The following is a 12768-nucleotide window of genomic DNA, read 5'->3' on the forward strand; positions in this document are numbered from 1 at the left end:
ATGTCCTCAGTATATTGCCTGGTCTGTCAAGTGCGTGTACTCATCTTTCCATCGGTCTGTTACGCCCTTAGATGTTTCCTTACTCTGTGGCACGTGTATTTGCCAATCCTGGTGTTTTAATGTGAGTTTCTCTGCTGTGCCAATGTACCCCAGAAAACCTGCAGCTGGCCTGAGACCTTGGGAGGGGTTACAGCACAGGGGTCCATGCTCTAGCTCTGAATGTGGGTTGTGAGAGAGAAGTCTTGGTTGCACTGCTCTGCCTCTTCCATGCAGATGGTTGTTCTCTTTCAGGAGAAATGCTTAAATACAGTCACACACAAAAAGTAAGGTGTGCCTTCCATACCTGTATGGATTCCTACCAAATTCTGACTCTGCTGTGTTGTCTGCTCCCAAATTACAACATTCAAGAATGGCATGTCCTTATGTACCACTACTTAGACCATTCAATGAACGTTTTTCAGTTTGTGGGTGACTATGGACATGGATTAATTTTGCCAAAATCCTTTTTACAGTAATGGGGATTTAAAGAGGCTTGTCCACTAGCTCTCCTCTTCTGGTCCTCTTCCTGCAGCCCTTTTAAAAAGAAAAAAAATTGCATTAAAGTTACAAGTGGAGAAACTCCTGCCTATGGACACACAGGACTTGTGGCATTTTTATATACTCTGTTATCAAAGGCAGCCCTAGGACCCAGAGAGTTAAATCAGCATCTCCCCAAATGAGAGCAGTGAGGAAGTTCAGGGAATAAATACGGTGTGGATACTAGCTTTGTGTACAGCTCTGGCATGATGCCAAAACCTGTATAAATATAGCTCTGTGATGGGGTTGTAAACAGTGTCTGCCTTTCCCTTCTCAAACATCTTTTCTAAGCCTGTCTTCGTGCCTGATCTCTCTTACATGTGTGTGTATATATGTATATCTTCTATATATAAAAGAGATTACATACCAAATAATTACTCATTTTATATCCCAGCCCTTTAAAAACATATCATGTGTTGTAGGTTTTGAGTTCCAGTGAAAACGTTACATGAGATCTAAGGCATAGCTGTTGTTTGGCAAAAATAGTCACTATGTAATAGTGACAGGACTGTGTGGAGATGTTTCTAAGAGACATATCTGTATATTAAACCCAGATTAATAAATGTCACTACGTGGGCAGGAGAAAAAAAATTAGCATCAGCATTTTCAGTTGCTTTATGTATTATTCTGGAATTGAGTGAAGGTCCCAAGCAGCACAGAAGTAAACATCCATCTATTTATTTGCAGTATAATTTATCATTCTGCATGTGTTTGTGTAAGTTCAGCATCTGTTTTCAAGAAATCATTTTTGTGCTGATTTTATTTGAAAATGTTTGTGGTCTTGCTCTACATTCTTACACATATTTTCTCTCAACAGAGTTTGCATTTAGGGTAGTGAATGCTCCAATGGCCCTGGATTTAGCCTTTGGCATAGTGTGTGAGCTGCTCCAGCAGTGGGGAGAGATCCATGCTGGTGTCCCAATCCTGCTGGAGTGGCTTTTGGGAGACAGCGACCTGCAAAGAGATGGGGAAACTTCTGCCCTGGTAATTTTAACAAGCAGTTGCTATAGCATGTTAGAAGCACCATAGTTCTGCAGTCTTGTGGTAGGAACAGAATGAAATGTCTCATCTGATGAAACCTGATAATTGCTACTGCAGTACTAACTGATTGACAATCTTTTAAAGAATTCAGGTGGATACTATTTAGAATGAAAAGAGTTTTATGTTTGTTTCCTGGTAATACCAGCATAAAATTAAAGAGATTAATAAGCAAACATTGAAATAAATAAAGAGTTACTTCACAAGGCATTGTTGACTGAAACATTTTGAGGCTGTAATGTAATTACATTCAGTATTATTGCAGATGATGGCTTCCCTTGAATTTAAACTGCTGTTGGGGGTGCCAGGCACATCTGGACATTCAACACCAGTGTTCTGCCAATGCTGACTTTCCCAGAGATGGCATTTAAATATTTGGTAACTTTATGCCATCATCCATGTGACTGGTTCTGCACAACACATGAAACAGTCTTGCTTACATCAGTCATTGACTTCAGGATTGTTTCTGTAAAGTTTTGCCACACTGGTTCTGTGAAAGCTGTTACTGTATAAATACACTCTGTTCTTTTTGTCTTGAAAAGACTGTAAAAGTCAAAATAATGCTGGAAGGTAAACCAGGAGGAGCAGGAGCAGCTACATCTTTGAGAAGTTTGTTGGCAATTAATACAACCCATGAAATGTATAATGAATCTTTTCTTAAGTCTGTAGTTTAGGTGTGCATTTCTGATGTTTCACTGACTGATGCAATTTTCATTTAATCCAGTCAAAAATCTCCATGATATAGCAAATTACCATACTGCTTACAGAGGTCTCTGTGAAATATAATACTGTTTCATAGGGGAAGGCAAGCACATGTGAAGGATTAGGGCTGCTATTTACTTCCACTATTTCCCAAGACTTGTGCCATAACTGCCTGATCTTTGAAGGTAAAATTTCTTTGGCAAAGTAGGAACTTTTTTACTGTGTTTTCCCAAACCCTTAAGAAAAGGCATATGAATGTTTATCTTGTTTTTTTAACATAAAAAACTGTTCTATGACAGCCTCAGTCATCATTTCCATATGTATCCTTTTTCATATCTTTTATGATTTTCTCATTGTTATCAAACCACAAGTAATTTTCTAATCATTGTTGGTTTTCTTTTTGTTAAGGAAGAAGATGATTCCCTGTTTGATAAAGGGGAAGTGAATTTTTGGGCAGAGAAGCTGACTCATGTGAGACAACTGAGTAAGCACCTTTTACATCTTGTATCAGTGACTCACCTCACCTTACCAGATCATGGGGAACTTAATCATCTATCAAGAAAAGCACTGGACCAAGCCCACCACATTGAACACCTTCTTGGAGCTCTACCTCCAGTTTCGGAGTTTTCCAGAACTCCAGAATTCACAAGATTGGCTATTCAAAAGGAGAGAATATCAGTCTATCTTAAAATATTAAATCTGCTGAAGCCTGATGACACTTGCAAAAATGAAAATCTGGAAAAGTAAATTACTAAAACTTCATCCTCAGGGAGCTGCACACATTACTGGATGGGCAGGGAGACTGTATTCCAGCGATGTTCAAGGAATCAGGGATTGCTGTGATGACTTCAGGAAATCTGCAGTACCTTCAGTATTCAGGCTAGAACTACATTTTTTGTATTGATTAATTGTGCATTGATTTTTTTTTAGATAGGATGTGCAGTGAAAGACTTTTCCTTTTAAATGCATTTGCTAATTTCATTCAGATGAGCATTGTTTATTACAGCTACTGTAGGAAGTAAAGCAGCTAAACTTAATATTTTCCATTCATCCAGGTGCAGGCCACCTGTAGTTCTGTTTTGTTCCACATTTTACCTCCTGTATCTTAATACCAAGAAAAAGTTTATTTTTTTGGTCTTATTTCAAGATGTAGCATGTGACTTATGAAATTAATATGCTTTTTTAAAAACCCTTAAGTGTTTCTAATAGAAAAACAAACCGTGACTTCTTTGTTTATGGTGATTTTCAGAGTATATTTTATATTTTACTTCATTTTCCTCTGGAGGAAGACAAGGATTTTCACTTTGGTAGTAACCTTGTTTTGCACATTGAAACAGCACTAGTTAGATTTCTGCATGCCTCTTTTCTCCTTTAAATCAAATAACTACTTTCATAAAATGGCTCTAAAATGAAGACTTGCTGTGTTCAAAATGAAGCAGTGAACGAAACAGTTCCATCTTTACTTCAAACATCTTGCTCTGCAAGCAGGCCTGGAAAGCAAGGTCCTGCCGGGAGCGAGAGGGGCCTCGGAAGAGTACCAGAGGTAAACACCTGTGTGCAGCCCTGCCAGGAGTGAGAGGACCCTCGGAAGAGTACCAGAGGTGTTGCTGTGCTGCAGCCCTCGCTTCTGGGAGATGCTCTCACCAGGTGGGGCAGTGGTAGGGACTATGCTGAGTGCTCCAGGGTCTCACAGTGTTTAAAACACAAAGAAGCTTGTTATGTGTTGAATGGTTTTTTTCTGCGAACTGGAATTGGGTTTTGATACGAAAATGAGACATCAAAAATAAATAAATAGTGATGTGAAAAGGTTCTGTTACCTTCCCATAGCTGAGGGCTGTGACCAGACGTGTGGCTGCAGCATGGTTGGGCCCATCACAACACGGATGTGCGGCCCTGTACGCCGTCATTTCGGTGTCCTTGGAAGAAGAACATATCCGATGAAGGCCTGTCTGCTTTCAGCCTCTTCACCTGATGGTGATGAGCGCAGTTTAGTCCTAAATCTCGGTGACGCCCGGGTACTGCCCGAGCGCTTCTCCCACGGCTGGGCTCGGCTCGGCGGGTGCGCCCCGCGGCCGCCAGGTGGCGCCACAGCACCGCTGCGCACGGGCCGGGCCCGCGCTCCCGCCGGGACGGGATCGGGATCGGGATCGGGATCGGGCTCAGCCAGGGCAGGGTAAGGCTTGGGCCGGCGCTGCTCGCAGTGCTGGGAGCTGCGGTGCCCCAGAGCCGATCGCTGCTCTCTTGTGTTTAAATACTCTGCCGTAAATTGAGCTAAGCTGCCGAGTTGGGTCTAGTGGACATCTGAACACTGCACCGAGTCACTACTTAAAAAAAAGCCAACAAACAGAACGTAGGAATAAAAGTTTAGTATATGCTCTAAGTTTCCAGGATTCAGGGTTACTTATATAAGAAGTAATTTATGGTGAAACTTGAGGCTTCAGCAGGCACAAGAGAAATGTTGGAATCTGAAATGATGTTTCACAGAATGCTCGCTCTCCAACTTAACGAGCCATGCTGTGAGTTAGGCTAAAAATTAATTTGTATGCATCTGGTTTGAGTTCCTGGGGAAAGAATAGCCCAGATTGTGTCTGGAAACCACTCTTAAAAAAATACTCAAGACCTGTACAATTAATTAACAGCTGCTGATTCTGCCACATCTTTCCATCATTTCTGAACTAGTGTGGCAACAGCTTCTGTAGTAGGAGACAAAAAGAACTTTGTATGTATCGAAATCACTGTAAAGTTCTGAGACCTTGCTCATGTCAGTGGGTAGCATAAGACTATGTAGTAACATTGGCTTCTTTTTTAATTGGGTAGAATTTAAATTGCATATGCATATATATTTGATACAGGCAAATCGATAAATGCGGCCAGGTGACAGCACAGTAATAGAGCCACAGTGACCGTAAAACTTGGTGAAGCCTTGAGGACTTGGTTAATCAGTTACCAAACTGCTCAAAAACTCAGTCTTCCTTATTGCGGTTTTAAGACACAACTGGAACCCCTGTCATCCCGCTCGAGTTTATAAGAGAGCAAATAAGAATTATATCAGTGCACATACATTTCACCACACGGTGCTGACGATGGGTTACTGTGTAACTACTCAATGAAGAACCTTTAGACCCCGAGGAGCGATTGCAGGAGAGTTAGCAAAACCTGATGCCAGAGCACTTATCGGCCGTGTGTTAGATCAAAGTCAGTTTATCAAAGTATTCCTCCCAATGGCGTTGACACATTGATCCGTGCATGATTGTCACAGTAAACTGTTCCCTCGGTTGTCAGGCGGGCAGGATCAGCTCCGAGGTGCTGTTTCCACCGCAGAGTTGTGTGGGAGGAGGAGTTTGAACTCGGGTCAGTGCGGAGGCGACTCCGACCGGCCCCGGAGAAGGTTATGGGAAGCGATACGCGTTATGGCTGCAGCCCCGCGTTCCAGCGGCTTCCCGTGTGCGGGGCAGCGCCTGTCGCCGGGACGGGACCTGCGGCCCCCGGCAGGGCGGGAGGAGGGGAAGGAGCAGGAACGTGGGATGTGTCCCGGCACCCTAGGGCGGAGGAGCCGGCTGCCGGCGGCCGCTGGGGGGCGGCACGTCCCCGCCGGCCGCGCAGGCAGCGGGAGGGGCCGGGAACGGGAGCGGGGCCGGGAGCGGGGCCAGGAGCCTGCCCGGCCAAGTCCAGCAGCGCTCGCCGAGCGGGGGACGAGCCCCAGGGGACTGCCGGGACACGGCAGGGAGCGAGGTTTGGGCTTTCCGCCGCCCAGCTCCTCGTCTTTCCCGGGAGATTTCGATCCCCGTTTCCGGGCTCGTCCGGCCGTGGGTGACGGCTCACGGGCGGTGGCAGGGTCCGGGCGGGGTCCCGCCCGCAGCCTCCCTCCCGCAGCGGCGTGGGAGATGGAGGACGAGGGCAGGAAGCAGAGGAGTGCGTGAGCCGCTGGGCAGCGGGGGGCGAGGGCGAAACCCGCGCGAGGGGCTCTAGTGACACCCCCGCCCCCAGGCTCCTTTCCTTTGCAAAGTGTCTGCACAGCGCCGCGCTCCTGCTGCTGACGTGGTCGGGTTTGCTCCCTTGGGAGTGCGCGGGACTGCCATCCCGGCTCGGAAGCTAAAGAGGATCAAACGCCTCTGCTGGCTTTAGCAGCCCTAAAACTTTACACGTCCGTCCTCCTCTGTTCTCCTTCCCATTTGTCCCGGGGCCGAGCAAACGCGGGAGGGGACGGGGGCGCAGAGGGAGCCGCCGCCGTTCCCACGTCGTGTTTGCGCGGCCTTATCGGCGCGGGGGGGGCGGGGGTGTTTTGCACGGCGGCTCCGGGCCCGCCTTGGCCGGCGGCCGGCTCGCTCTCGGGAGGGCGCCTCGCCGCGGGGACCGGCCACTGCCTTCGCCAGCGGCCCGGGGTGGGGGGCACCTGGGGCGGCGGCCGGGGCACTCCACGGGTCTCACAGGACCTTGGTGGGGACGAGGAAGGAAGGGGCCGAACGTGGAAGAGAGACGTGGGAGGGGTGCGGGGCGCGGGAAGGAGATGCAGACGGGGTTACGTGGGGGTGGTTTATCAGTCAGGCCGCTGCGAGGATAATGCCACCTCGCCTCCGCGCCCGGTCGCCAACCTCTCCCAAACTTCAGAAAAAAGTAAGCGCCAAACCCGAGGTCCCCGAAAAGAAGGAAGCGGCGGGGCGCGCAACCCATGCCCGGCTCCGTCCCGCCAGCCGCACCGGGGCAGCGCGGTCCCGACCTTTGTTTCAAGCAATTACGTGGCAAAAGTTTATTTTCGACGAGGCGCGGGGAAGAGTCCCCGGCGCTGCCGCGCCTCTCCCGCCGCCCCGCGCGTCCTCCACTCGGCGGCAGCCGCCACCGGCCGGGGACGCGGCCGCCGTGCGCGGGCAGCGGCAGCGCGGGGGCGTTGGGGGGAAGAGAGGCGCTCCACAGGGACCGAGCCCGTAGGGCGCCGAGAGCGCTGCCTCGGCCGGTTCCCCGTTCCCCGCCTCGTCTCGCCCGCGCTGCGGGCGCACTGCAGGACAGGCGCTCCCCACGAACCTGCCCCGCCGCCGCTGCCAGCGCCCTCTGTAAGGCTCGGGGCGGCCCGGCCGGCGGGCGGGCTGGAGCGGGGCGGGCCCGGCGGGCGGCGCGGGGCGGGCGGAGCGGGGCACCGCCCCCCGCGACCAGTGGCGGCCGCGTTTATATGGGAGAGGAGCAGAGAGCCGCCGAGTTCCCGCAGTTCGCCCGCTGCTGTGCAGCCGCCGTCGCCGCCTCGGCCCGGCACCCGCCGTCCCGCCGGGAAGGAGTCGGGACCGTTTCGGATCTCAAGCAGACGGCCCTCTCCTATTTAGTCGTGGCTTTTCCAAACCCTCCGAGGAGAGCGGGATCTTTCGGTCCTTCCTGTATATCCGACCATTACAGGATCTAGAAATGTCGACGACACTTTTATCTGCCTTCTACGACATTGACTTCTTGTGCAAGGTAGGGAAGAGCGCGTTTGGCTGGGCGGGACGCGGTCTGCCGCTGCCGCCATGTGCAGAGTGACGCTCCGGGCTACCGGGGCAGCGCTGCGGGACGGGAGGCCCGTGCCGGGCCGGGCTCTGCGGGCGGGTCACGGTCTGACAGGCGGCCGGGGACAGCGGCTGACGCAAGGCTGCGAGCCCCGGAATGCCGCCCTATGGCCTCCCGGCGGCCGCGTTCGGGGCGGGCTGGTCCTGCAGCCGCGGGGGAGCCGGGCCGCCCTGCAGCCCCTGCCCGCATGTTGCGCTGCTAGGAGGAACTTTTGACAAAAGTTGCAAATGCAGCAGGGCTGGCGCGGGGGCTTCTTCCCGGCGCTGTCCTGCCCCGCCGGCGCTACCGGCAGACCCGCTTTGCGGGGCGGTCGGGCGGCGCGACCCCCGCCTCGACTCCCGCGGCGGTGGGGAGCCGTGGTCGTGGGCAGGCGGTCACCCCCAACACCCTCTCTCTCTCCCGCTGTCTCCCCCTCCCCTCTCCCCGCCCCGGCAGACGGAGAAGTCCCTGAACAACCTCAGCAGCATGCTAGACAAGAAAGCCGTGGGGACCCCGGTGACCCCTCCCAGCTCCAGCTTCGCGCCGGGCTTCCTGCGGCGGCACTCGACCAGCAACCTGACGGCGCTGGCCGGCGGCTCCAAGTTCCCCAGCCCTACCGGCTCCAGCTCTTCTTCCACATCCTCCTCCTCGTCGTCGTCGTCCTCCTCCTCCTCGTTCGGCAATCTGAAGGAGACGGGCTCCGGCGGAGGCGGCGGCAGCAGCAGCCCCACGGCCCTGCTCAACAAGGAGAACAAGTTCCGGGACCGCTCCTTCAGCGAGAACGGCGAACGCAGCCAGCACCTCATGCAGCAGCTTCAGCAGCAGCAGCAGGCGGCCGGCAAGGGGAGCGGCTCCGGCGGCGGCGGCGGGGCCCCCATCAACTCGACGCGCTACAAGACGGAGCTGTGCCGCCCCTTCGAGGAGAGCGGTGCCTGCAAGTACGGCGAGAAGTGCCAGTTCGCTCACGGCTTCCACGAGCTGCGCAGCCTCACCCGCCACCCCAAGTACAAGACCGAGCTCTGCCGCACCTTCCACACCATCGGCTTCTGCCCCTACGGCCCGCGCTGCCACTTCATCCACAACGCCGACGAGCGCCGCCCGGCGCCCGGCGGGGGCACGGCCGCCCCCCCGCCCGCCGTCGCGGCCGGGCCGCACCACCACCCGCACCACGCGGCCCCGCACCCCGCCGGCAGCACCGGCGACCTCCGCGCCTTCGCCCCCCGCGAGCACCCGCTGGGCGGCGGCGGCTTCGGGCACCCGCGCGGCGGCGGCGGCGAGCGGCCCAAGCTGCACCACAGCCTGAGCTTCTCCGGCTTCTCCGCCCACCACCACCACCATCACCCTCCGCACCCCCCACGGCACCGCCCCGCCGCCGCCGCCGCCCGGTGGCCGCCTGGACGCCGCCCTGCTGGAGAGCCCCGGCGGTTCGCGCACGCCGCCGCCGCCCGCCTCCGCCTCCTACTGCGAGGAGCTGCTCTCGCCGCCCTGCGCCAACAACGCTTTCGCCTTCTCGGGGCAGGAGCTGGGCAGCCTCATCGCCCCCCTCGCCCTCCACACCCAGAACTTCGCCGCTGCCGCCGCCGCGGCCGCGGCCGCCGCCGCCTATTACCGCTGCCAGCAGCAGCCGCCGCCGCCCGGCGGGGCCTGCCCGCCGCCCCCCGCCTCGCCGCCCTTCAGCTTCCAGCCCCTCCGCCGCCTCTCCGAGTCGCCCGTCTTCGACGCGCCGCCCAGCCCGCCAGACTCGCTCTCCGATCGGGAGAGTTACCTGAGCGGCTCCCTCAGCTCCGGCTCCCTCAGCGGCTCCGAGTCGCCCAGCCTGGACTCGGGCCGCCGCCTGCCCATCTTCAGCCGCCTCTCCATCTCCGACGACTGAGGGAGGACGGGGCAGCGGCCGGGGGGGCCCCGCGGCGGCCCTGCAAGTAAGTTACCGAACGAAGAAAGCGAAACCTCTCCTTCCTCTCTATTTTTGGTTGGTTTTATTTTATATATCTATCTATCTATACACCGAGAGCTGAACAAAACGAGAAACAAAGCATTTTGCAAAAGGGCAAATGACACGAACTGAACAAACCTATTTTTATAGAGAGACCTTGGAAGAAGGGGATTTTTGTTTCGGGGTTTTTTTGTTGTTGTCGTTCTTTGGAGACAAGTTATGATACGCACCAGCAGCAGCCATTCCATCTGTGTTCGAAAAAAAATAAAAAAGCATTAGAAAAGACAGCACCAGAAAGCAACAAACAATCCGGGGAGCGCCGGTTCGCCAGCCCAGCTCCTCCAATCCTGCAGACATACAGAAAAAAAGTTACAAACTAGTTTGTCTTTCAATCCAGTTCAATTAAAAACACAGAACATACTAAACCTATAAGCTTTTTTTTTTTAGGAAAAAAAAAAAAGAAAAATCCAACATCCTGCCAAGAATATGCCTTGATAACAACCTTCTTTTTTATATATATCTATATATTATTATTATAACAAATGCTAAAACCTTCATTCCAAAGTTTAATATTGGTTCCATTGCCACCACTTAGTGGATGTTTGGCTTTTAGAACAATTTTTTGTTGTTGCTTTATTTGGAAGCACTCAACTGAGTTTAGTTTGTAATTGTTGGAGAATAACTGCTGATTTTTTTTAAAATTTTTTTTAGCTGTTTGAGTTGATTGCATGTATGAGTCACTGCACACAACTCAATATGAAACTATTTAACTTATTTATTATCTTGTGAAAAGTATACATTGGTAATTTGTTCATACTGTATTTATCGGGTATGATGAAAAGCAATAGATATATATTCTTTTATTATGTTAAATTATGATTTTCATTATTAATCGGCAAAATGTGGAGTGTGTTCTTTTCACAGTAATATATGCCTTTTTGTAACTTTCACTTGGTTATTTTATTGTAAATGAGTAAAATTCTTAATTTAAGAGATGGTATGTAATATTTATTTCATTAATTTCTTTCTTTGTTTACGTAAATCTGAAAGATTGCATGGTTTCTTTACAGAAATCGGTCTCGATGCTGTGGAAGTAGTTTGCGGAATTTCTATGGGTTTTTTTAGAATGTAAATGGTTGTAGCCCGTCCGAGTTGAAAAACGAGAGAAAAAAAAAAAGAAAAAAAAAAAAAGACTGACTTAGCAATCAGACTTCAAAGTGGCAAATCTAATTCAGACTTGTTAAAAATAACCAAAAAGTATTTTTGTTGCCTAACTCCACGAATCACACTGTGATATAGTCTCAAAGTATGTAGCAATAATTGGGGGTCCCAGTATTATGTCTCACAGTGCCTTCTTGAGGGTCCATGCTTGCCTTAAATATCTCTCAACCAAATAAGTATTTTTCCTAATGCTTGAGATAATTTGAATGTAGGGATGGGTTTTAAGTACAGCAAAATTTCGCCACTCTATTTTATAAGAACAGAGGCCATCTTTGGATCTGAAACTTTCTATAATACAGGAACATATCTTGTTTATTGAATTCCAAAACCTGTATTTTTTTTTTCCTTATGTAGAAAGTTGGGAGTTTTCCAAAAGTTTCCTGGACGGTGGATGAATGAGCAGTAGCTTAGTTTTGTTTGTACATAGGTACAGATTGAGCACTATGTACTCTTTTGGACTACTTTAACAGAAGTATGTTTTGAATGTAACAAAAGGATAAGTCAACTTGAGTTGTAATATATTTTTCGGGAGTCAGTTCACTACAGATTATGTGAGACTGTAAACTTTGTACTGTAAATGTTTTGTAGTTCTCCCAATAAAATTTTTTTGAAAAAAAAAAAAAAACCAAAAACAACAATCCCAGTAACCCTTCAAAGTGCTGAAGCCCTGGCTGCCCGGCAGGAGTATTTCTTGCTAAACACCACCACCCCCCAATCACAGATATGTCTAGCTACAGATTAACCAGTTTGCACTGCCACTCCAGCCCGCTCCTGCAGCTCTTGCTGGTCGGTGGCCAAAGTTAATAAACGCTTCCAGAAGGTTCGGGAATGTCAGCGGTGTGCTGTATCCTGCTTTGCTTTTCTTTTTCCTTTTTCCTTTCTTTTTTTTTTTTTTTTTTTACTTATTTTTAAGAGGCTGGAGAATCAAACTTCTGCTGCTTCTCGTGTAACAGCTGGAGTGGAAAAATCTAGTAGTGGCATTTATCAATCACATCTCTTAGGGGGCTGTGTGAATGTGCCATTAGCCTTCCTGCCTCGTTTGGGGTAAGGAGGAAATGGCAGTTTGGGTAATAAAATGGCATAATTAAGGTTTACCCTTTGTCCCAAAAGCTTTGTTCCTCTTCACTCACAGGAATGCGGACTTCTGCCTCAATGCTCGCATCACCCAGCTGAGGGCATATCTGTGTTAATCGGGCTAGCATTAAATGTGCTAATCAGTTTTCAGGGCTTGGGTTTTAAACAAATTACCTTTTCGAGGCTGTATTTATGTAACTAAATACTTGGCAGCCTGGGGACTGTGTGAGTATTAATACTGGAAGAATTTTAGCTAATATCTCTGCAGTTTGGCACCCCATTCCAATCAGTACCGTAAACTTTTAAGTCACGATTTCTACCAGCTTATTTTTGTTCTTTTGTCATACTAATAATAAATGTTGTTAACATTATGGCATTTCTGCGCTGCCTGGGCCGCCACAGCACTTTCTATAAATACAAGATAGAATGTAATACCAGTGCCATATGTTTGTGTAACAAACCTTGGACTGACACTTAGTTTAAAATTAAAACAAACGTAAGCAACGTATGACAGCACAGCCCAGCTACAGCAATCACCTTTTTTTTTAATGGATCCAGTCTGACATTTTGGCTCAGAATTGCTCCCTTTGATTCCCAGACTAATTTCTGATGAAACTTCTTTTTGTCGCTGTCTGCACAGTGGCACTGAGCTCTGATGGGTCCTTTCCCAGGCATCCCTGGTACAGGTGCTTTGGCTGCAAGAAGCAGGCCCA

The 12768-nt window shown here is 50.4% G+C and overlaps 2 protein-coding genes across 4 annotated transcripts in view; both read left to right on the top strand.

The window, feature by feature from the left end:
- Positions 1–6310, top strand: part of THADA (THADA armadillo repeat containing) — a 156260-nt gene extending 149950 nt beyond the window's left edge. For all 3 annotated transcript variants that reach the window (XM_038133724.1, XM_038133725.1, XM_038133726.1), the window contains exons 37-38: positions 1394–1560; positions 2725–6310. In XM_038133724.1, coding sequence (XP_037989652.1) covers positions 1394–1560; positions 2725–3063 — 506 coding nt within the window. In that variant the 3' untranslated portion in view covers positions 3064–6310. The remainder of the gene's footprint in view (positions 1–1393; positions 1561–2724) is intronic.
- A 1150-nt stretch (positions 6311–7460) lies between these two features.
- Positions 7461–11814, top strand: ZFP36L2 (ZFP36 ring finger protein like 2). Its single transcript, XM_038133727.1, is given in 3 exon segments — positions 7461–7758; positions 8284–9177; positions 9179–11814. Coding segments are annotated over 3 exon segments (1467 nt in total). The 5' UTR covers positions 7461–7707; the 3' UTR covers positions 9701–11814.
- The last annotated feature ends 954 nt before the right edge of the window (positions 11815–12768 follow it).

This window comes from Motacilla alba, chromosome 3 (genome assembly GCF_015832195.1).
Source record: "Motacilla alba alba isolate MOTALB_02 chromosome 3, Motacilla_alba_V1.0_pri, whole genome shotgun sequence".
Taxonomy (NCBI): Eukaryota; Metazoa; Chordata; class Aves; order Passeriformes; family Motacillidae; genus Motacilla; species Motacilla alba.